At 41.3% G+C, this 25,156-nt stretch overlaps 1 protein-coding gene and 1 non-coding gene across 3 annotated transcripts in view; one reads left to right on the plus strand and one right to left on the minus strand.

Annotated features, from left to right (window-relative positions):
* The window catches only part of PAPSS2 (3'-phosphoadenosine 5'-phosphosulfate synthase 2), a 78,746-nt gene that overhangs the window by 2,493 nt on the left and 51,097 nt on the right, over window positions 1-25,156 (minus strand). Inside the window, exons 3-12 of one of the 2 annotated variants that reach the window (XM_005602385.4) lie at window positions 23,773-24,008; window positions 23,122-23,260; window positions 22,458-22,576; window positions 22,223-22,336; window positions 20,644-20,755; window positions 17,058-17,072; window positions 12,545-12,750; window positions 2,649-2,784; window positions 1,325-1,593; window positions 12-241 (exon numbers count right to left, since the gene is read on the minus strand). In XM_005602385.4, the coding sequence (XP_005602442.1) occupies window positions 12-241; window positions 1,325-1,593; window positions 2,649-2,784; window positions 12,545-12,750; window positions 17,058-17,072; window positions 20,644-20,755; window positions 22,223-22,336; window positions 22,458-22,576; window positions 23,122-23,260; window positions 23,773-24,008 (1,576 nt within the window). The remainder of the gene's footprint in view (window positions 1-11; window positions 242-1,324; window positions 1,594-2,648; window positions 2,785-12,544; window positions 12,751-17,057; window positions 17,073-20,643; window positions 20,756-22,222; window positions 22,337-22,457; window positions 22,577-23,121; window positions 23,261-23,772; window positions 24,009-25,156) is intronic. The other variant, XM_005602384.4, reaches the window with a different exon arrangement.
* On the plus strand, window positions 6,690-6,815 carry LOC111769763 (U6atac minor spliceosomal RNA). Its single transcript, XR_002802579.1, has one exon. It is a non-coding gene; the product is annotated as a U6atac minor spliceosomal RNA (small nuclear RNA).

The following is a 25,156-nucleotide window of genomic DNA, read 5'->3' on the forward strand; positions in this document are numbered from 1 at the left end:
GAAAAACCTACCTTGCTGGATCATAGAAGTCCATGATTTTTTTGGCTTTGTTGTAGGCAGCCACTCGAAATGGAATGATTTCCACAGAGGTGAGGCCAGGGGCCATGCTCAGGACCTTGCCCCCATGAGTGGGTTCATACAGGTCTTTCTTGGTCTCAGGGTGGGGCATTCCTGCAGGGTCCCGGCCCACAATGTAGAAATTGGCCCCTGCAATCATCCGGGACCTGCAGTGCCACTGGACCTAGGAAACATTACATAAGGGACATGCTGGTCATCACCGACCAATTCTGTTGGGTCCCTGTTTACAGAGATGCCTTTATTCTGCTTTAAAAGTAATTCAGTGATGTGGATCAACTAATAATTGCAAGAAAGTCAGTGAGGTGTCTGAGACTCCATGCTCTCTTCTTCAGCCTTTGTTACATTGGGTAGGAGAGGAGTTTTAAGATAAGAATCACGCCCCCTCCCCCAAACCTGCGGTTGTATTTCCCAATATCCTCTCCAAACAAGTTAGTGAACCAGAAATGTTCCGATCTTACTGTTCTACAGAACTATGTGAATTTTACTGTCCACTTCATCCCTCCAGAATAAATCAGAGTTTAAAGCAAATTACCAACTCCAACATCTCTTATTATCTGACTGCCAATAATGAGCTAATTATATGCAGACATTGATTCTAGTTCAACACAACACTGGGATTTCAAAATGAATTGCCCTCTTCAAGCTCAGATAGAAGTACAGAGGATGGAGAGGAGAGCTAAGGGCCTGGAACTTGGATCTAGTTGAAGAGAATTAATTTATTAAACTCAGTTTGGGGCATTCCAAAGGGTTGAGACCTTTTCAATTCATTATACTCCCCGAAAACTTGTTCAAATCTACTCCACTGGTGGTGCAGGGGGACAAAGAAAGTCTCTGTGTGAAAGGCTCACTGTGTTATGATGAAAAGGAGTCATTAAGCTTTTAAACACATACTTTCCTCTCTAATATAGCTCACAGCGCATGATGAATCACTTAAGAGTAACTGGAACTTTGGAAATTGAATATTAGGTTAGATACAACCTGCCCTATAATCCAGTTAAGCTGCACTGTTCACCTCATTCACGTGCCAACCTCCATATTCTCAAAGGCAATGTATAACAAGTTTGATTTGAGGTTTCTAGCATTCTTACAAATACTAAATGGAAAGATAATTAAGTTGGATGAAGAAGAGAGACCAGAAGATTCCAGAATCGGCTCATGAGCAAGAAGGATCCCAGAGACTCATTTGCTCTTCTAAGTTTGAGCCTGAACTTCTGAGTCCCATAGCCCAGCTCAGGGAACTGCTCACCTCTGTGGGGCCAGCATATAACATGGGAGATGGGAAGATGGCAATGATGGTTGACTTGGGATCCAGAACCCCTTCCTCAAGCACAGCTGCATGCTGCTTCATCCTCCAGTCCAAGGGCACATCATCATCCTTGGTCCAGCCACCCAGAGGATGGAGCAGGAGAACTGGGTTCTTGTAGCCTCTATCCAGGAGCCGGCGGCGGGTGTCCTGCATCAACAGAGCATGGCCATTGTGGACAGGATTGCGCAGCTGGAATGCAAACACTGCATCTGGGAAAGGAACACATAAAAGCCAAGATCAAAGAAATGCACAGTGTCACTTGTCCGCAAGAATAGAAAGGAAAGACACAGCTATGTTTCTTGTTCAGTGCACTTATCATATTCTCTTGCTTTTGATAATCAGCTGGAAAATCCACCTGGTCTTTAGAGGTGTTCTTCTAAAGGTACCAACCAATGCCAGACTGCTTGGACAGGGACAGGACACAGAGGCAGGAAGCCCTAAAGGGAGCACCTGACTCAGAAATGAAAACGTTTGTTGTGAGGACCTTTCCTGCAAACCAAGGCTCAGGCAGGGGCTGGCATTAATCAGTCCTCTTGCACTCGGCTCCAGTCTCTCTTCCCCGGGGCAGATAATGACAAGGAACATTTTCTGGGGCCTGTGCAAGACTTTAACAATCTAAAGACGTAAAAAGTATTTCACCCTCACTTTAAAGAAATCTTCCAAACTACTCTGCTGAGTGATGGACTCCTGAGAGGCTTAATTTTTCCTTGTGGTTATGAAATAAATTAATATATATCCATTATGGAAAACTTGGGAAATACAGAAAAGCCAAAAATAGAATATAAAAATCACCTGTAATCCTATCGTTACTTTTTCTATTTTTCAAAATATATAAAGTGAAAATCTTCCCCTCCCCTTGGTCCAAATCATCCCCAAGAAGTAGCCACTGTCATCTGCAGCGTGGTGCACATGCTGCCAGAGACTTCTGCTTCTATACACCGAAGTAGGTTAGGGTTTTTAAAATACATATTTTATTTTGTTTTCTAAAATTATGCTATATATACTGTTCTGAAATTTACATTTTGCGTAATAAGTACACTTTGGGCATCTTTCTATGTCAGTGCATATTTTTAACTGCTGTATAGTATTCCAACAAATGGATATACTTCAACTTTATAAATTATTTCTAGTTCATATCAATAGACATATTGATAGGTGTTTCCAGCTTTTTAAAACTATAAACATACTGATTCCTGATATCCTCAATTCTGTATTCAGAGGATGGTAAGGAGTATTAACAAAAGCATAGAGCTAGCCTACATACCAGCATTCATTTCTTTACATTTCTGTTTGAGCTCCAGAGGTGTCAGGCGGTATTGGTCCAACCCATCATTCCACTTTATTCTCTCCAGCACCTGAAGGTCTCCACCAACCAGCCAATCCCCACTTTCCATCACCATCTACAAAGACCATTATTAAAGTTGTTAGTGATTAATATCGATTTCTATTTTATCTGGAAAAAATTTTCTCATTCTGGACCAATCTTGAGTTACTGTTTAAGAACAGCCTTCAGTTCTTCAGCATTTCTAGCATAGTATTCCTCAAACTTTTTGTTCTCTCAACCCCTTTATACTCTGAAGGATTATTGAGGCCTCCCCAAAGGGCTCTTGTTTATGTGGGTTATATCTATCATCATTTTCCATATTAGAGAAATTAAAACTGAGAAACTTTAAAAGTATTTATTAGTTTGCTTAAAACTAACAATAATAAACCTATTAAATATTAACATAAATAACATTTTGTTTTCTAGTAAAAAATAAATATTTTCAAAAAAAGATTAAAAAGGCATTGTTTTACATGTTTGAAAAATCTCTTTAATGTCTGACTTAATAGAAAGCCGCTGGATTCTCATATTTACTTCTGCATTTATTCCGTGGCAATATGTTATTCTGGCTGAAATATATAAAGAAAATCCAACTACATGTGTAGGTAGTTGGAAAAAGGAAGCATATGTGAATAACCTCTTTACATAATTCTGGATATTCTTTAATATTACACCAAAACTCAACAATTGCTAGTTTCTTAAGGGTAAATTCCACCAGAATAGGAAACCATATCAACACACTTTTCATACTCATTTATGTTTAAATCTATTGTACTTTGAATTAATCTTTTACTCATGAATGATTTTGTGACATTATATATTGCTTAATTAGAAAGTATTGGTTCACTGAGTTTGTAAATCTCCCAGTGGTTGACAATATTTCATTTTAGGATATTAAAAAAACCCTCATTTGTTAATATCACTACTGGTCTCATCTGAAAATATTTTAAGTATTGGGCAGCTGCCAAACTCACTGTGGTAAATAAAAGCTTTCCAAAATTTTTTTGCTTGAAAGCTCAGAGTTTATCATTGGCAACCAGTACTCTCAGTTGTTTGCCTTGAAGTGACAGGTTCACTTTGTTCATTTTGAAAAATATCTGTCAAATGCCCAAGTCTGAATAACCATAGTTTATCAGTCATGCTTTCAGGTAAAAATAGTGTTCCATGAAAAAATGTGGCTGGTTTTTCCTGTAGCTCAGTCGCACAAGTACTCTTCCTTGAGACAACCATCGTACATTGTTGTGTGTGGCAGAAGTTGTTTAAAGTGTACTTCCCATTTTGCCACACAAACTATTAAAAAGACATGGTCTCTAGGGTCAGGATTTAATAATCCTTTTTACAGCTTCATCAAGAATATTCTTAAGTGAAGCTGGCACTCTTTCTACTGCAAGCGCATGGTGGCGAGGGGCACAATACGAGCACAGCCAGTTGTCACTGTCTCGAGTCTGAAGTGCCAGCAGTTTTACCCACCAATGTTTTTTGCACCAGCAGTGCCAGTGTCAGCACACTGAAAAAGGCACATAATGTCTTAGTATTATGAACATAGTTCTGAGCTTGGGGATTCTGTGGAAAGGTCTTGGGGACCCCCAGTGTTTTGTCAATCACTCTTTGGGAACCACTGCAGCATATTCAGAATACAGCCTGAGGTATCTTAGACTACTTTCAATAAGGACCCAAAATAGAGGCTCTGGAAAAAAAATCAGACAAATTTTTTTCTGCCAGTTAATTACCACTAAGCACAATTTCTATGAAAACTCCCAAAAGAAGCGTCCTTCTTAGTTATCTCTACTTTAAAAACAAATGGAAATGTCCAAAGAGTGGAAAAATGTTGCCAAATCTACATCCAAGGCTAAGCACAGACTGATTAGCTAAAACCCCATTTTTCTCAAATAATCTTTGAGCATGCCAAGGCCACTCAATGGGGAAAGGAGTCTCTTCAACAAACAGTGTTGAGAAAACTGGATTTCCACATACAAAGGAATAAAGTCAAAGCCTTATTTTATTTTATATTATACCATATGCAAAAGTTAAGTCAAAATGGATTAAAGACCTAAATGTAAGACCTAAAGCTATAAAACTCCTAGGAGAAAACATAGAAGAAAATCTTCAGGACATTGGACTTGACAATGATTTCTTGAATGTGACACCAAAAGCACACAGGCAACAAAACAAAAAATAGACAAATGGGACTACTTCAAACTTGAAAACTTTTGTCAATCAAAGAATACAGTCAACAGAGTGAAAAGGCAACCTATGGAATGGGAGAAAATATTTGAAAATCATATCTGATAGGTGGTTAATATCCAGAATATATAAAAACTCCTGCAACTCAACAACAAAAGATTAAATAACCTGATTTTAAAAATGGGCAAAAGACTTGAATAGACATTTCTCCAAAGATGGTATACAAATGGGCAATCGGGATATGAAAAGATACTCAACATCACTAATCATCAGAGAAATACAAACCTCACACCTGTTAGGATGGCTACTATCAAAAACAGAAAATAATAAGTGTTAACAAGGATGTAGAGAAATTAGAACACTTGTGCACCGTTGGGATTGTAAAGTGGTGCAACTGCTATGGAAAACAGTATGGAATTTCTTCAAAAAATTGAAAATACAAATACCATATGATCCAGCAATCCCACTTCTGGGTATATATCCAAAGGAATTGAAAGCAAGGTCTCAAAGAGATTTGCACACCCGTGTTCATAGCAGCACTATTCACATTAGCCAAGAGATGGAAGCAACCCAAATGTTCATCAACAGAGGAATGGATAAACAATGGAAGTTGTATATATATATATACAACAGAATATTATTCAGCCTTAAAAACAGAGGAAATTCTGTCACAGGCTACAACATGGATGAACCTTGAAGATATTATGCTAAGTGAGATAAGCCAGTCACAAAAAGACAAATACTGTATCATACCACTTATATAAGGTATCTAAAATAGTCAAATTCATAGAAATGGAAAATAGAATGGTTGTTATCAGGGGCTTGGGAAGAGGAAGGGGAGTTGTTTAATTGGTATAGAGTTTCAGATTTGCAAGATGAAAAAGTTCTAGAGATCTGTTTCACAATAATATGAATATACTAAAGACTACCGAACAGTACACTTAAAAATGATTAAGATGGTAGATTTTAGATTACAAGTTTTTTGCCTAGATAGATTGATAGATAAGACCTATTTTTCACTCACTGAGCATTTCACTGAGGTTAATATTAATACCCTCACTTTTCAATACCCAGTCTCAGTTGAACAAGTGACTTCAGGAAAAAGGTAAGTGAGGAACAAAACATGGAGACCTTTAGAAAGAACCATCGGCACAGTGTCCCACACTTCATTTGGCCCAACTCTGGCCCCCTTGGGTTGTGCTCCTCCTGTCAGGGCAAGGAAACCCTTTGCAGGCAGGCCTACCCAGAATCGGCATCTACTCTCTTGACCATGATCTGTGAAACCAGGACTTTGGAATTCCCTGCCCAGTCAGCCCTGAGCTGGCTGATGGGGTGGGAAAACCTCATCTCCCCACAGTGGACCACATGCCCAGGGTGGTCCTAATTCTTAGGACTGGTCAAGCGAGTGGCATCTGCAGGGGCTGTGGGTAGAGTTCATACATCCAGCCTGGGGTGCCCACAGATGATCCAGAGGACCCTCATGGCATGGGACAAGGCCAAGCATGGAAAGAGAAGGAGAGCTTGGCTGCAGGTCAAGACCAACTGTTGACACACTACCATATTCTGGTGCAGAGCCAAGAAGTCTAAATTTGAACCTGGCCTTCCAGATAATTATCAAAGCATAGTTGTCAAAGTAGAAGGATAAGACATATTTTATTTAACAGTTTGTTAGTTAGGTATGTAACTTTTAAATATGGTATGTGGGCTTACGTTTGTATTCTTGCCCTGGGCCCCACAAATGTTAGAGGTGAGCCTGGTGTGAAGAATGGTCAAAGTAATAAAAAAAGAAAAACATGACAGTTGGATGAAAGGAGAGAAGGTTAGCCCTCCCCTTGACAAGGATGGAAGAGGCCCTTGGGCCTGACAACACACATATGGTTAAGGTATTGCCACCTCCTTTGTGGCATCTAATCAGGGTTTCCACGTTGTACACCTTAAACTTATACAATGTTATATGTTAATTATATCTCAATAAACTTGGGGGAAAAAAGGAAACATGACAACCTTTGTTTTTCTCTAAACTTAGATACATTCCATATGATATTGCAGTGCAATCAATTACAACTTATCTCACAGCCAGTGTCTCCCCTCAACCCTTGAGACAAACATTGCAGAAAGTCTTTGCCTCAGTCAAATAACAGTTCACAATCCTTCCCCTCATCTAATTCCATAACCCTGCCTTTTACATTGTCCAAGAACAATGTGGCCATGGGAAACATCATCAGAAGAGAGGGAGGCAAGAGCAGGGGAGAGAAAGCTGACTGATGAAGGGGTTGATGGCAAACCCCTGGTTCACATTCCCTGTCATGGCCAGATATTGGGGTTTACAATGACTTGCATTCCATAGGGGTTCAAGGAATGAGCCATGGTTCTCAACAGAGGGCAATTTTGACTCTCCTGGTGACATTTGACAATATCTGAAGACAATTTTAATTGTCAAGACTGGAGCAGGGATGGATGTTCTATTGGCATCTAGTGTATAGAGGTCAGGAAGGCTACAAAATATCCTACATTGCATGAGACAGCCCCCATAGCAAAGAATCATCCAGCCCAAAGGTCAATAATACTATGGTTGGGAAACCCTGGGTAGAGAGAGGGTGATTGTGCAAGGAATTTGGTTATGTTTTCATGGCCCCCTTTGTACACTCTGTGCTCAGGAAAATCACTCACCAAGAACGTTGTCAAATACCCATACCTATACATTTACTTTCTCCTCCTTGTTTAGAGTTAGACCACAGATAAATTTTGAAAGACTTAAGACCCCAAATCCCTGGGAGTGCAGTAACTCATTCTGGATGCTAGGGGTCCACCCTCTATTGTTCTATGGGTGAAGGCAACAGTGAACCAATTTCCTTCACTACCCAGCCTAAAAATGTGTCTGTTTGAAGACAAATGCTGAAACGATGCTTTTGGCCTTTCTGGGATGGCAAGAGACAAAAGGCATCTCTCTCCCCAAGATGGTCCAACTGTCCCCAGAACTGTGGTCCAGCTATCAGGAAGGGAGGTCCAGTGGCTCTGCCTAATTTCCCAGGGCTTTGTGGCCTAGAAGTCCCAACCTCCTTCCAAGCCTCCTGCCAAAGGCAGGCAAGAGAGCTTGCACAGCTAGAGAGTTTGCAGAACTGGACGCACAGAGGGGAGTGAGGACAAGGCTCTAAGGGAGGCTAGTGAAGTAGTGAAAGGGGAGTTGGGCCCGGAATCACAGACAACAGGAATGCAAAAAGAAGGGAAGGATGAGCTTAAACACAAGGATGAAGACTAAGGAAGCTATGGTAAATCAGCTCAAAGAGGGCAAGGAGAGGAAGACTGGAAAGAAACAATGTGGAGAGGAGCACGGAATGTGCAAATTGGAAAGAAAGGAGCAGCTAAGGGTGGGAAGGTGCAGAGGTGGGAATGAAAAGGGGAGAAGAGAGAAGGGAAAGAAACAAGAAAGAAGGTAAGCAATGGTGGGCTCAGCAATACAAGGTCATGCTGAAAGGGTTCAGAGAATAGAATCGAGGAGAAGAATAACACGTGACACAGGTGGAGAATATATACGCATTTCTGTGATATCTATCATAGTCACGGAATTCTGGAGCTGTAAGGAACCTGTAGGTCACGTGCACGTAATGCCCCCATTTTCAGATGAGAAGGCAGTTTTACAGAGAGGAAGTGGCTGAGTTCAAGTGCACATAGCTGCCTTAAGAAAGCCAGGAGCCAAATCTAGGACTCCTCCAAACCAGAGTCTTCTTCCCACTGCCCCCACTCCCTCTCATCAGTGGTCTCCATGCTGATATTTCAGCAGTGCCTTCAGGAGAATCTTCCATTCCTCCTCCATCCGGTCAGCACTCATGCACTAGGCGCCGGGCTTGCTGCTGGGAGCTTGATGGTAAACAAGATGGATCTAGATGTGGTCCTGGATCTGTTGGTTTGGCAGTCTGAGTGGATTGACAGAAGAGTAAATGGGGAACAATATCATGGGACAGGTGTGCACAGGACAAGGCAAAGCACTCTGGGAGGACAAAGACGGGGTACCCAGTCAGGCTTATGGGTCATAGGAGTAAGGCCAACTGCTAAAAGAAGGAAAGGAGTAACAGAGAAGGTGAGGAGGCAGGGGTAGAAGGTACAGTGCCCTAGAGTAGAGGGACTACCATGTGCAAAATTAAGAGAGAGGATGATAAAATGACCTGCTGAGAATGACTGGAGGAGAGAATATGTTGATAGTGGTGGCGAAAGGTGATAATATGAAGTCATATCTTTATAAAGGAGTTCCAAAATAAAGCTTGAACAGTTTTCTCTAGCTGAATAATGGTGAAAGGATCAGAAGGGAGTAAGACAAAGGACAAGGAAGAAATGAAATGTCCCGGCCCAAGCTGGAACAGAAGAGAAGTGAACACATTCAAGCAATACCTGGGAGACAGACTCATCAGGACTTGGTGATTGAATGAACAAGGGAGAAGAAAGAAGCAAGAATGAGATCCAGGTTCTAGACATGGGCCACCATTTGGATGGTGGAGCTGTTCACTGCGCTAGGGGTCACGGGACGGGAAACAGGTTGGGGAGAGGTTGCACACGTTGAGCGGGAGGTGTTTGCAGGATCTATTCAAGCAGAGCCATAGAAGGAACGACTTCAGACAATTATCTAATGCTGTGGTTCTCAACCTTCAGGGTACATCAGAGTCACAGGGAGTTTTAAAAGCCCCAACCCCCAGAACTGACCTCACTCCAATTAAATCAGAATTGTAAGGGTAGGATCCAGTTATGGGTAATTTTTTTTTTTTTTTGGAAGGAAGATCGGCCCTGAGCTAATGTCTGCTGCCAATCTTCCTCTTTTCACTGAGGAAGATTATTACTCAGTGAACATCTGTGCCAGTCTTCCTCCACTTTGTATGAGGGACGCCGCCACAGCATGGCTTCATGAGCAGTGTGTAGGTCCATGCCCATGATCCAAACCCGTGAACCCCGAGCTGTCGAAGTGGAGTGCACAAACTCAACCACTAGACCACGAGGCCAGCCCCCAGTCATGAGTAACTTTTAAAGCTCCCCAAGTGTTTCTGTTGATCTAATTGATCATAGCGTCTTCATTGCAGAGCTAAATATAAATGCATATATACTCTCCACTCTGTTCTTTTGGTTTCTACATCTGTAAAATGGGAGTAATGATTCTTAGCTACTTCACAAGAGCATTGTGAAAAATAATTACTGTTTGGAATAGCTTTGAAAGCCATGAATGAAAAGCAACAGGACCCGCTAAGCATTGTTTTTACAAGTTTCACCTGCTCCCCATCATGATTTCATCTGCGATCATATCACATGATTCCACATTAGTGACTCAAGAGAAAGGGTTGGGATGACCTAAATGGGAGGTCAAGGTGACTTCAGTGAGGAGCTATGCAACAGAGGCAGACGATTTCCTTGGTGACTTTTAACAATTTTCCATGCAAATATTTCTCCCAGTGCCACATGGAAATACAAGAAGGCCCATGATTACTTTCGGAAGGAATTACTTTTGGAAGGTTTGAGGTTCTAAAAAACCCTCATAATGAAATATTACTGTGAATTTCAAGGTGCTAAAAAAAAGTGCAATGAAGAGTTCTTTTCCCAATAAAACCTGTGTCGTGTGTCTGGTAGACACAACCTTCAACTCTCCAAGTGTAGTGTACATAGGGTGAGTGACTTTCTCTCTCTGGTTATCTACAGCCCATTTCTCAACATTGGCTCACTGGGGATGTTGATAGAGTCCCTCTAATGACCTATCGGTATAGAGTCACTGACTGCATCGTCAAGGCCCCAAGTTATACCACCAGTCTTCCTGGATTCTAAAAAAATTCTGAGCTCCAACTGCCAACACATGTTGCAAGACAAGATGAAAAGAAATAATTGCTTAAGAGCTTCCTTAGGTTTTTTTTTCTGTTAGTGATAATCATGTGTACGTGGATGTTAGGCCCAAAAAGCAGAAATATCTGAGCTGTCATGATGAAAAGCCACTATTCTTTAAGTCACTGAGTGAAGATAAAATCCCAAACCTATATGATTACGATCAGTAAAGGAGTGAATCAGAGGCATAATTAAGGCCCAGAACACAATTCCTCAAGTAGCTCTCAGTCAGTGTCAAGCAATTTCAAGGACTGTCTGCCAGCCTCTGGGAGAGAAATTGCTCAGATGGCCCTGAGCCGGATGTGCATTAAGATTAAAGATGCTTATCTGAAGGATGGGGAGTTGTGTCCAATAAATGAAAAGCTGCTTTGCTTGCCCATTGACTTCTTGTGTTCAGAGGCCACCACCAGGGACCTTAAAAACCCCTTCCTACATTGCAACATTCCACAACTGAAAAAAACAAAACAAAAAATAATTTTGCCTGACAGGTTCAGACAGGTTTATTCAAACATCCGTTTTACAGGGTCACAGGCCTGGAAGAGATCTCGGAGTTATTTTGAGTCTGGCCCCTTCCATTTATTTATTTATTATTATTTTTTAAAGATTTTGTTTTTTCCTTTTTCTCCCCAAAGCCCCCTAGTACATAGTTGTGTAGTTTTTTAGTTGTGGGTCCTTCTAGTTGTGGCATGTGGGATGCCACCTCAGCATGGCTTGATGAGCGGTGCCATGTCCACACCCAGGATCTGAACTGGCAAAACCTTGGGCCACCGAAGTGGAGAGCGCAAACCCAACCACTCGGGCACGGGGCTGGCCCCCGGCCCCTTCCTTTTATAAATGAAGAAAGTGAGCCCAGAGAGAGGATGTGTTTTCTAGAGTCTCCAGGGCTTTCAACTGTTCTCTAATCCTGTGAACTTTCTGAAAGTTAGTTATTCTGACTAGGGAATGTGACAAGTCAAATTAGCAGTACATATCTTTAAATTTCAACCCTAATGCTCTAATCTTGAATGAATGTTTTTGCATTCAATTTCACATATTTTTCTTTATGGGAAATGAACCGCTACCAGCAATTCCGTTAATACCCTCCAGTCCCACACCGTCACCAAAAGCAATTAGAAGCTGTGAAGGAATCTGAGGAGTTTTAGTCTATTCTGCCTTCAGGGAGGATAGCCTCAAAATAATCCTAATCAGGTAAACACACTTTTCAATCTTAAAAATCTCCACTGATGAAAATGTGGTATCTTCCCTCTGGAAACTCAGCCACTATCTGTGCTGATGTTTGTTTACCCAAAGGATGTCAATGACCGACACCCACCCCCACCCCCCCCCACCCCCCGCCAACACTGGCCACAGAGAATAAACTCTGTGTCTCTTTCCAGTGGTTGGTTGGACCCACGCTGTATGAAGAAATTGACTTTCCCTGTGAATTTTCAAGATAAGCAAGGCTGCAAGCTCTGGCTATAGTTTTGTGCATAGCTATGACTATGATTTTGGTCCTCTATTCATAATGCTTGACTAAATTCTCCACCCAGTCCAGCTGTTTCCCATTGAGCTGAGGGCAACAGCCATCACAAGAGCCCAGGACTGAAGATATCATCTAGATCAGGCCTCGAACACAAAGACATTTCTTTGCCTCTTTCTAAAAAGATCTCCAAGGCAAGGCCTGCAAAACCTCCCTTAGAAATGCATTCTTCCATGTAACCTCGGTTTTCCTAAGTCATTGGTGAAGGAATTAAAAGGAATTATTTTTGTCCTAAGTTGAAAGGGATCAAGAAAGCCTTTCCAAAGATTTTGCAACTTACTTTGATATGGGGGTGTTTTGCACATGTTGTCCCCCACACACGGGAGCAATACTCCTCTTTTCTATTTTCATAGAATTCAGGGTCTTGTAAGATAGCCACCCTCCGTCCACCATGTGTCAAGACGATCTCGCTGCACCCTTCCAGCCGCTTCTTATCATCCTCAGAGACAGGCAGTACAATGGGAATGCTCATGTTGATCACGCCATCTGTAGAAAGAGCCATGTGATGTGTGAATATGGGATAAAGGTGTGCTGTCCTTTAAGCATGACTCAGATGTACACAATGTCCCTTCCAAACATTTCCTGCAAAAGGCATTAAGACCTAAATCCAACGTGGTGCATTGGCTGCACCGGTTTCTCTAGCGTCTATGATGAGAAGTCCTTAGGGGTCTTCTCAAAGCAGGAGATGGGGCATTTGTGAAAAATGGGCTGAGTTTCAAATTGCAGAGGTGGCTTCAGTAAGCGATCTAATTTGCGGGACCAGGATGGGGGGGCCGGGTGTCTCCCTTCTGAATTCCTTTTTTAAAAATGATCCTGACCTCAATGCATTTGGGAGCTTAGTGTTTAAAAACCCAAGTAACAAAATAAAAGTAGGCAAAACAAACCAAAACAAAAGCCTCTAGTCTTTCTTGGAAATGAAACTTGTAACAAGGTTGGCAAGTCTCTTACTATCTGTTTAGGCTCTAATTTCACCACCAACACATTGAATTGAAAAAGAAAAAAAATCAGACAACTAACATTAACCAACAGAACCCTAAACAAGTGGTCCCCGTGGTGTTGTTTGTTTACTGGGCTCCAGGCACAGCCTCACCTTGAAATATTTTTGAAAAGGGAATCACAAGTCTTGCTAACTCAACTACAATGGGGAACCATCAGTTGAAAAACCCAGAGTGAAAAACAACATAAAGTTTATTTACTAAAGCTCAGGCACTTTCTTTGGAGAGTGAGTGCCTCTCACCTTCATGCTGAGTCTCTTACTTTAAAAGGAATTTAAATCAACTGGGTGTTCTGGTCTCTCCGTATTCAAGGCAACAAATGAGAAGGAGTGGAGTGGAGTGTTCAGAAAAGTTACATTTTCAGCCTCAAGAAATGTCAAGTGACAGCTGGACAATAAAGGAAGGGACAGGAAGACTGTTTAAAAACACACATTAGAAATGGAGATGGTTAATTTTATGTGTCAACTTGGCTAGGCTGCAGTACCCAGATATTTGGTCTAACATTATTCTAGATGTTTCTCTGAAGGCATTTTTAGATATGATGAACATTTAAGTCAGTAGACTTTGAGTCAAGCAGATTACCCTCCATGATGTGGTGGGCCTCAGGCAATCAGTTGGAGGCCTTAATAGAAAAAGAAGAGGGAATTATGCTAGCAGGTCACCTCTGGACTTGAACTGTAACTCTGCCAGTCTACCCTGCAGATTTTGGATTTGCCAAGCCTCCATAATTGCATGAGCCAATTCCTTAAAAATCTCCTCTCTTGTGCACGTGCACACACACAAACGGTTCTGTTTCTCTGGTAACCCTAATTAATACAGAAACTAAAAATACAAAGTCAGGGGGGTCCTCTAGAATGGGGCCAACAATCCCACAGCTCCCCAATTCTCAGGGTATTAGTACATTAGAGCTCAGCTTAATAACTGGCATAACTAGTGACGATGGAGTCATTTTTTAAAGTTTCCATATGTTTAAAACATTCTTTTTTTTTTTTTTTAAGTGAATAAGAAGTTGTTGTTTGGGTATTTTTAGAGGTAAGAATATTTTTTAAATGTTTCTAGATAAAATGGTTAAAAGGTTTAGTTGTTTTTTAGTTTGGAGCTTAAAAGGATACAATTTGGTTCCCTGGAAACATGTAATTTCTTAATGAAGCCAGATAATGTAAAAGAAATTACACACCTGTTTTCCTTCTTTTGTAATGGTGCCCTAACATTCTAACAAATATGTTAGTCTCTTAATTGTACTTACAGGTGAGCAAATGGGGGCACATAGTTAAGTGTATAACACTAACGAATATTAGGGAGATTTTGGGGGAGTTCTCAAGTTCAAGCCTCAGAAGGGAATGAAAGGAAGTTGAATAAAGAAAACATTCAACTCCAGAGGAAACAAATGCTGTGATTTATGGATTTCAGGAAATGTACCATGGATTAATGAAGTCTTCCAAAGCTAACTTTCAAAATCCAACATTTAGAGCACCTCTATAGAGGTAAAGATCTGAGATCTGAGTTCTATTCCTTTGGAGCAGGGCCAGCCTGATGGCACAGAAGTTAAGTTCACACGTCCCACTTTGGCGGCCCGGGGTTGGCTGGTTCGGATCCTGGGTGTGGACCTACACAATGTTTGTCAAGCCATGCTGTGGTAGGCATCCCACACATAAAGTAGAGGAAGATGGGCATGGATGTTAGCTCAGGGTCAGTTTTCCTCAGCAAAAAGAGGAGGATTGGCAACAGATGTTAGCTCAGGGCTAATATTCCTCAAAAAGAAAAAAAAAATATATATATATATATATATATATATATTCCTTTGGACATAACACTCTCCTTAGTAGCTATGAAACCAAAGTCTCCAGGTATATCACTTCACACCTTTCAAATACTTTCCAAAAGTTACTAGGACCTAAAGAATGTCACAGGATATGGACAGCAACCGCCAGCAATAAAGAATGCCTGCCTCTCATGAAATCTTGCAACCTGCTCTGGAACCCTTTATAAACCACAAGTAAGATACTATGCACAGAGTGCATGGGTTTTGCCATTCAAGTAACTCCTTTGTTTTAAAGTTCGTGGGCAACAAGAGCAGTCCAAGCCCTGTGCAGAGAACACCAAACTCAAAGTCAAGTGCTCTCACATGTACTACCTGTGTTGCTCACCTTCTCTGTGCTCAGTTTCCTCACTTGAAGAAAAGGATAATAAATAATATGTAAATCCCTTGGTTGCTGGGAGGAGGCAGACCGTAAAGCTCTAGATCAACGGAGGTTTATGATAAAAGATCATTAAACCCACCACATAGTCTAGTTGAGAAAAAGGAGGAGAAGCTAACAAAGAATAACATGTTGATGATCTCACTAGAAATCATGCATTCTGTGGATTACTGACCACCCTGCTTATAAGGAGTGACTTTATCAAAACAAAGTAAAAACAAAATCAAAGCAAAAGGTGGGCAGGACGCTGGAGGAAGCCTAGCTCTGCCCGCAACATGCTTGCAGTGCTGTTTCCCATCCATTATTCTGGGTTGAAATGCAAGGGATACTCCACTTTCCTGCTGCAATCGCCTCCTTCGGTCCACTAGGACCCTGCCCAGTGTAGCGTCTGATCCACCTTCATCTCAGCCTTGAGTGAAAATCTGAACTGAGGAAACGGCACTCCCTGACAGGATGTCAGGATAAGAGAGCTAATCTGTGGGATGTTATGGAAAGGAGTTCTACTGAGCAGTAATGCCAACTGATCTCAGACACCTATAGGTACAACTCCCTATGAGTGTAAGCAGATTTCCTGTGGTTTTGTCATCTTTAGTAACTTCCTAAAACATAAACTTATCCAGCAATTTAACTCTGTGCTGAAACATTCTCCATGGCTTTAAACATCGATTAGGGCTGTCAGTCTTTTTCCATTGTTGCTTCAGCTCTGGTGGGAACGGCCCTGATGATCTGATTGTGGTATATTTCACTTTGGCAAAGAGTAGTGTAGTGTTTTAGCCCTGGTTAGTCCAAGACATAACTCCATGTTCAACTGAATAATTTTGCTTTTGCTTTAAATAATTTTCAAGCCTGTCGTTTTAACCTTGTAGATCTGCTCCTCAGTTGTTTGGGACTGTTTCCACACAAAAACTAAATTAGTTTTTATTGCTTAACTAGACTTTTTTCAGGAAAACAACAATGATAAAAACAATACCAAAGATAAATGATATTTTCAGAATTTTACCTTTTCATTCTGGCACAGTGCAGATGTTTACAGTCAAGGCAACTGTGTATTTATTCCAAGTTCTCTAACTATCAATCATCATAGCTTGAAATTAAATTCATGCATAATCACACATCACAAACAAATGAAGGACAATCATCCACAATCCAACCAGGTGCATCTACTTTAAATTGCATCTAAAATTGACCTATCCATCATCCATTGAAAACATTTTATAAATGCAATAGGAAAAAAAGGTCCAGATTTGTGTAACTAAATGAGGACCAACATTCAGTAGAAGTAATTAGCAGAAAGGATCATAAATTTTTAAAATCTCGGGAACAAAATGTGCAACAATAATTTAGAAACCAGTTTACTTTTGTCAGCTAAAGACAACACTAAAAACAACAGCTGTGTCTGATCCAGAAATTTTCTGTTTTTTGGACTCCATCAACAGAAAGATATAGCATTATTCTATTCTAACTGGTTGGATCATGAATTGTTAGCAATTCCAACTGGTTCATTTGGATCTTTTTTTTTAGTTATGTTCTTAACCACTTCTAATTAATGTAACATATTGAATTACAATAATTTAACTACTTGGAAAGTTAAAGTACATACCAGGAATGACCACGCCTAGAGAAATACAAGCACAAGTAAGAAACGTTTTCAGCTATCCACCAAAATAATCTTAAAGCAACAATGTCAAAGAACAAATTCCTATTATGAAAATTCACACATACAGCAAACGAATATACTAAGATATTTGCACCTGCTATTTTTAAAAATAGAGAACATCTGACAGGCAAAAGCTGGTGAAACCAGAATTTGTATTGAATATTGTTTAATGCAACCCAAAAGCATCATTCAGATAATTACTTGTTTTATAATAATTGTAACACATGTCAGTAGCCACCCCCCCGCAACTTCAGCAAGAAGCTGTCTCTTACAAATATGTGTTATTATAACTACTGTCAAATGGTTCCAGACCAGACTTTAAGAGATGTAGAAGCAAACTACTCTCGAACATCCTAGAATCCCAGATGTTTAGAGGACGTGAAACTATGCCCAGTAGAAGAAGTACAGATACTAGACCCGGGATAACCTGGATTTGAATCCAGGCTTCTTTGAGTGAGTTACTTATACTTTCCAGTACTTGTTTCCTCATATGGACAAAATATCTTCACAGTGTGTTATCCAGATTCAATGTGATATCCCATGTCAAACGCCAGGGTCGGAATACATTATGTGCTGAATAAATGCTGGCAGTATATATGGAAAGCCCTCAAGTCCTGCCTTAGAAAGCCGTTTATTCTTTTAAACTTTCACCATCTGAATGAGATGGGTATGGTTATTAAATCCCCATTTTACAGATGAGGGAACTGAGGCCCAGTGGGTTTAAGGCCTTTGCCCCAGGTTCATAGCTCATCACTGGCTGTGAACCCAGACCGTCTGGCTCCACAGCTCACTCTTACCCTCTCTGATTTCCTGCCTCTGCTCAGGTGAAGAGGGGCAGCATACTATATCCCTGGTACCTATTTTTATTAATTGATTTACTTGGGAGTTGAGGAGGCTTCTGGAGGGTGTTGGAACTTTTGAATCCTAACTACAACTGGGGTTGCATAGACATGTCTAGTGGACTCTGGTTTCAGGGGTAGATGCACAGCACAGCCAGCACAGAAGCCCTGCAGGGAAAGAAGGAGTCTTGCAGAGAGTCCCAGAAACAGGCCTGAAGGTGGAGTGGGGTGAGGGTTATAGAAACAGCATGACCTCTGGTCTTAACCTCCCCTCACATAGCCACACCAGCAACCACAGGAGAATAAAGGCCTGTGTACAGATTACAGTTGTTTCACTCAATTCTCTAACTCTGTGGGACTTAAGCAACCTGCAAGAGGGTCCTCTACCGGGGTTAGCACAGAGGAAAGGAGCATCCTCCTCCCACTTGAGAAAGAGTCGGTGAACTGCCACAGCCCTGTGGGTACAAGGACTTCAGTGGCTGGAGTGAATGGGCAGGATCTGCACCTCTGTGGGTGCAGAGAGCCACACAGATCCACATGGCAAGTGGTATACGGCTGTGGGCCTGACTCGACAGCACAGGAAACATACTCCTTGAGAACTCCCACAAACACGTGGGTGTAGGCTTTGTTAAGAACTAGGATTTCTGTATGAGCAGGTAGGGGCTGGGAACGAGTGGGATTCAAGTATTAATGGGAAAGTGACCTCATTCATATCCCCAGACTGGTGGGCTTAGGGGAATAGACACCAGATTATGTGGGAAGTGGGAGCAATAATAAGTGTTTCATCCACCTTATGGTAGTGAGGGTCAAATAAGAAAAAGAAAAGCAATATGTTTTGCAAATTGAAGAACACCATAAAATGACATTGGAATGGTGTGAGAGGGAGGCCAAGAGATTTTGCCTAAATTATCCAAATAGAATATCTGCATTAGCTGTTCTTCTTTTTGGATCAAAGACTCCTTTAAAAATCTATCAAAAGCTATGAACTCTTAGCCCAGGAAAATTCCCCTTCTCCCCTTCTTAACACACAGACTATTCTTGCCTAGTCTAGGATGTTTTCTGTCCCTTCACTCTGAAGTCCTAGAGCCCAGGTTAAGGACCCTGATTTCCATCAACACTTACTTCTGCAACCACAACCACTGCCCTGGTGTTTTTCTTTATGGAACAAATACTCGTCAAAGGTGACAGTACTGTGTCTGTAATAAGGTCCTCACTTTCAATGTGGTTCACTTTGTCTTTTTCACAGCTCTGGCCTGAATGCTCATGGTCAACTCAACCTCTTGTTTGTGGCTGGTTGCTGAGTCCAGCGACATTTACTTGATCCAGCTTGTGTTCAGCATGTGTCAAAATTAACACATCAAGGTAAATGTCAGCCTTTCTTGTACACACATCCTGGCTTTCTAGCTTTTATTGGAAAGGACATCAGGAGAGCAGCCTGGTATGGAGGGAGCACCAGGCCAGAAGTCAGGAGATTCTCAACTCTGGTCTTGGACCCCTCACTTATCAATGGTATGAACTTGAGAAAAGGACTTAACCTTAGGTCAGTTTCCTCATCTGTAAAGCAGTATAATAATAGTTGCCTCTCTTCTAGGGCTTTCATAAGGATCAAATAAAATAATGCCTGAGAGAATGCTCTGAAAACAGAGAAATGCTGTACAGATATGCATTATTATTGTTAAGGCAAGCTATAAGTAAATCAGGTGTCTTTTGGAATGTTATTTAATCCAAGAAATGAAGGTCTCAGGTTGTGGGACATTATCAGCCACAGCAGAGGAATAAGGAGAGAGACCTCATTTTGACCAGAGTTCTTGAGTTCTGATTCTGGCTTTACACCCCATTCCCCAGGCAGAGGCACAGGCCCAGAACATGAACACCTTTCCCAAGAAAGAACATCTGATTTGATTTTTCTTCCTAAAGGGTTTGGAGCCCTGCTCAGTATTACAAATTTAGCACAACTCTACCACCACCCGTTCCCCACTAATCAGTCATTCCCCAAGGTCTTGACATAGACAAGCTCCATTTGATAAGCTGAGGTAGTTCTAGGAAGAAAATGATCATAGAAAGTCCCAGAAGTTTTCTGAATAACACATGCTTCCGACCTGGACCAGATCAGTTCTCTAAAAGCCATTCAGCTTGTGCACAGGAAGCTGCCCTAACAACCCTTGTTGGAGTTTACTGGGTGAAGCCATCCTAATATACTTCATGCGTGGACATGAATATCAACACTTCACTATCCACCAAGGAGAGCAGTTGCTGCAATAACAGACCAACTTGGAGGGTGGGAGGCACCCCGCCAGTCAGCAGTGTGCACTGAGTGCATCCTGGCTGCCCCAGGATGGTCCCAGCAGCTGGCAACAGTGCTTCTGACTGTCTACTGCCTTCTGAATACCAGGGCCAGCAAAGGGCAGGTGGAGGTGAAGCAGACTTAACCTTCTCTCAGCTTTGTGTGCAAGTTAAACCTTCATTTTTCAGTTCTTTAGTTTTAAATAACCAATAATCCTTTGAGGATAACCAAAAAAATGCTAAAAATGGAGGCTGATACACAATAGAATTGGACGCACTGTAAATGATCTAGATATTTTCACAATGAGATTTACAAACCAAGGCATAACATTTCTTGTTCTTGTGAAGACTTCTGAGAAATATTTTTTTTCTTTAATAATGAAGAGTAAGAAACAAAAAACTCATACCATCTAGCAGGGTGCCAAAGTGCAAAACCTGCAAGTACTCCTTCTCTCGCATAAAACCTTTGAGGGGAGTGGCCCAGCCTTCACTCAAAACTTGGACCCACTGAAGATCCAGCTGCAAAACAGGAAAGCAGGTGAACATTTCCATAAGCTCTGTTTTCCAGCCATCTGGCGCCAGCGGAGTCCTTTCTTACACAGTTAACAGGAGAATGAGGGCAGAACCTTTTATGTTTTAAGTATTCCTGTATGTTATGCTGACTCATGATCTAGGGGCCAGATGAGTTTGAGTCTACAGGAGAGTGGTGAAAAGATTTCAAATTGAGATGATCTATTGGAACACTTGAGGCTCTTTCAACCCATATGATGTGCAAGTGTGTTGAAAATTCACTGTTCATTCTTTCTTTTTTTCCGCAAAAATTCCAGTTTGGCTACACTTTTTCACTGAATGTACAAGTTATTTGAGTGAATTGGGCAAATCATTGACTCTAACATAAAAGTCCAAATTCTCAGCATGATATTGGAAGCCCTTCAAGCTCTGGTCCTTTGGGGCTTGCGTAGGGATTTCTACCCACTCTAACTCCCCACTTGGGGGCCTATTCACCAAAAATGCCAGACAATGTGTAGTCTAAACATACATGTGGTTTCAGGCCTATCCTCCTCTCCACCTAAAAACTCCTATTCATCCTTTAAATTGCAGCTCATGCGTTACTGCTATGAAGCCTTTCCTGTCATCTCTAGGATCAAAAACATTAATCCTTAAATTATTTGAAGTTCTTCTGTACCTGGCAGCCCATTTTGTTATCGGAACTACCCTTCTACACTGTAATCATAACTAAGTGTTTCTCATCTTCCCGGAGCATTGGAGAACTTAGAATTTATTTTTTAGATTCAGGGGGCTCTGTATATAAATTTGTCATGACTTCTTAGAGTATGGAGACTTCCTGAGCTGAAGCAAGTTCCCAACTTACTCTGTCTCTCATTAAGGTGTCCAAGGTTTTAATGGATAATGAAAAGTTACCAGCGAAGACTTGATCACCTTGTGTGGACCAATTAACACTGACCCATAAAAAGGTCAAGGCATCTGCAGGACAGTGTGTTGGGGTTGCATCTTATATCTTTGGGGTAGTAAATCAATGCAACCAAAGCTGCCTCCCTCTCTCCTCAGACTGGACCCTCCCCGATGAGGGAAGAGCGGAACTTGCAGAGCAGCCAAAGATCAAGGCATTCATATCATTTTAGGACCGGGTTGTTCTTTGTTTTCTTCAAATTCCATTTAGATTGCCAAGAAGCACTTGTATTCTGGACAAACTGTTTTCTTAGCAGCTGCCAACAAATAATTTCTGCCTATTACTGAAGGCATAATGACAACTCTGTAAAATTGTCCTAGGGAAATACAGAAGTTACCTTCCTGGTCTGCATCTACATGGCATTGATCAGCTGCCTTCTGGCAACTCTTGGTGACAAATTTGTTTGCAGAAGAGATAAAAAAAAAATTGGCAAAATGAAGTGGTTTTCTTCCTGGACATTGCATTTCCCTTATGCATACATTCCCTATTGTTCAGGCCAGTCTGCACCCTCTTACCTTGGTAATTGATAACGAAGGGAGAGCTTCAGCCTCAGCTTGCACTTGGTCGAGGTTGTTTTCCGGCACAAAGAGTTCATGGATACCTTTGATTACAGTGTGGGGTACAATGTTCTGAAATGAAGTGGAATTGGTAACAATTGGAAATAAAGACAGTAAAAAGAATGCTTCAGTGAATAGATGATCTCTCACGACTTCATTAAATTAGAAAGAATAAGACAACCAGTCCACCCACCTGCTCTTGCAGAAGTTCCACTACCTGCTGGACACAGTCATCCACTGAGGACAAGTTGGTTTTAAGCACAAGCTCAGGAGTTTCAGGTTTCTCATAATCAGAATCAATACCCGTAAACCCTGCAAGACAGATGATGAACGTCACACCTGCACCTACAGAACAATCTTTTTAATCAATAAGACATAACATATGTGAGAATAATTTATTAAAGTAAGAATTCAGATTATAACAGAAAAGGTCAAACGGCCATCCTTGACCTCTGGCCATAGGAAGAAAATATACAACTATATTGTTGAGGCCCCAATTTTCAACAAAATCTGGCTAAGTCCAAGCCCTCTGCAGCTGATTAGAATCAAAAAGGAAGACAAGGAGAAGGAAAAAGTCTGAAACACTCCTTCTACACACTCACAAATCCATAACCATTGGAGTGCTCTGAACTTTATTGCTTGTGGCTGAGGTGACAGTTCATGAAAATTACGAGCCCACCTTTTAATAAGCCCATGAACAAAATGAATATATTATGGTTTGATAAAAACTTGCGTATGTTGTATGCAATTTTGGAAAGCAGTCTTTGAAACTTCAGAGGGATTTCTGGGGACAGACTGAGAGGGACTGGCAGCTAAGTAACTGGCAAGGGTGCCGCTCGCTGAGCTGGTTCTCCTACCTTTGATCTCCCCAGCTCGGGCCCGTTTGTAGAGGCCTTTGACATCTCTGCTTTCACAAATGTTTAGAGGCGCATCCACAAATATTTCAAAGAACGGCAGTCCCGCTGATTCATGGATTTCGCGGGCTTTCTCACGATCCTGAAAGAAAATACGAGTAAGAATGTAAGAAGAGGTTTCACAATGAAATTCATCACAAAACATCGTGTGCTCTGGAATTTCATAGCCTTAAGATAACACTGAGGTTTCTGCAGAGGTGGTGGGACACTTGTCCTTAAGTCCAGAAATTTTGCTCTAGTTGGTAATGAACTGCTGTTTTCTTTAGCAGGCTAAGCATTCTGACTTTTTAAAGAAATGAAATTACAGTTTAAAGTTTTTCTTCCTTTCTCCTCTGGCCAGATGTCCCTTACAATTGTGAACGTGGAAGGGTTTATGCCAGCTGGTGCCCTGACATCTGGAAATGAAAGAACTCTCTTCATGTAACCAATATTAAATAGAGGAAATGAGGGAGCAGGGGAGGGAAGGAAGAAACAAGTGAGGGAAATTGAAAGTATAACATTCTTTTTCACCCTCCTCTCCCCCTCCTCATTTTCCTCGCAGTTTGAGAGCACTGGCGCTGTGTGTGGGAGTTACGTGCAGCCAAATCATGTTACCTTTGTGAAAGGAGAAATGAAGCTGGTAATGCAGATCAGACCAGCATCAGCAAACAGCTTGGCCACCTCGGCAATCCGCCGGATATTTTCTTCTCTGTCCCCAGGAGAGAATCCAAGGTTCTTGTTGAGGCCCTGACGGATGTTGTCCCCATCGAGGGAGTAGCAAGGGATGGCGTGGGAGACAAGGTACTCTTCCAGAGCAAAACTTATCGTTGTTTTTCCAGCACCGGAGAGACCTGTTCAGAATAGGCAAGACAAGACTGGCATTGTCCCCGATTGTTTAAGACGATAGATTGTGACTTGGTCCAGTAATTTGTGTAATTACACCCTCATTGCAATCATTTGATTGACCTCAAATTAAAATCTAGAAAAGGCATAGTTTTCTACAACTTAAGTACTTGTATTTCTTTCAAATCTTAAAATAACAATTTGTTCATTATTAGGATTATAGGTTTTCAAAGCTAGCGGGTTCAAAAATAGGGAGACCTGGGAGGCTGCGTATGGTCCTTGATGAGTTCTACTTTGCCTACAGAGTATTTTAAAGATTAGAGAGTTGTGCATACAAATCCAGACTCTGGCTTCTCTTGAAAAAATCAGATCTGTCAACAGTGTTCTCCTATCTCCCTCTGACAGCAGTCGGCCCCAGGAGACTGGCAGGCCCACCGCCCACATGAAGACAGAGAACCATCCTGTAGATAAATTTGAGTTGCCATTTACTGTTAGGTGTTTAGAGTCTTGACATGAGAACAGAGTTACCTGGTGCCTTTTACCATGGTTTCACAGCACAATGATTGGAACAGACTTTATAATTTGTGTACGAGAGAAACCATAAGGAGAAAGAAATACAACTTGCCAAAATTACTTAAGAGCTCAAAATCTGAACTACCTAGGAAAAGCAGCACTCTAAAAATTCAGTTGTCCTAAAGATCTCTGAACCTGAAGAATATTCCATCATGCCAAGCCACTGTCAGACAGTACCCAGGCACGGAAGAGGAAAAGTTAGGGGGGAAGAAAAGAAAGTCAAGAAGTTAATACAAAGAAGACAGCAGGAAGAAAGAGGAAAAAGATGGAAAAAGTAAAAGAAGAGCAGGGATGAAGGACAGAGAGGAAAGACAGAAAGGAGACTTGGAAAGAAAGGCAAGATACGAGGCGTAAACCACTAGTTGCCATATTTTTAGCTAGGTTTTAAAGTCATCCCCTTGGCTTTGACAAGGATCATTAGAAGAAATGGCTACACGAAGAATATGTTGGCAATCTTTGTACATCATTATTGAAGACATTGTCTATTATATTACGATGTAACTAAATATCATTTGAATGAAGACAAATGTGATAAATTCCTCTTAAAATTTATGTCTGGTTGTGGGGTAGGAGAAATGGATCT

The sequence above is a fragment of the Equus caballus genome, chromosome 1 (assembly GCF_041296265.1).
Source record: "Equus caballus isolate H_3958 breed thoroughbred chromosome 1, TB-T2T, whole genome shotgun sequence".
NCBI lineage: Eukaryota > Metazoa > Chordata > Mammalia > Perissodactyla > Equidae > Equus > Equus caballus.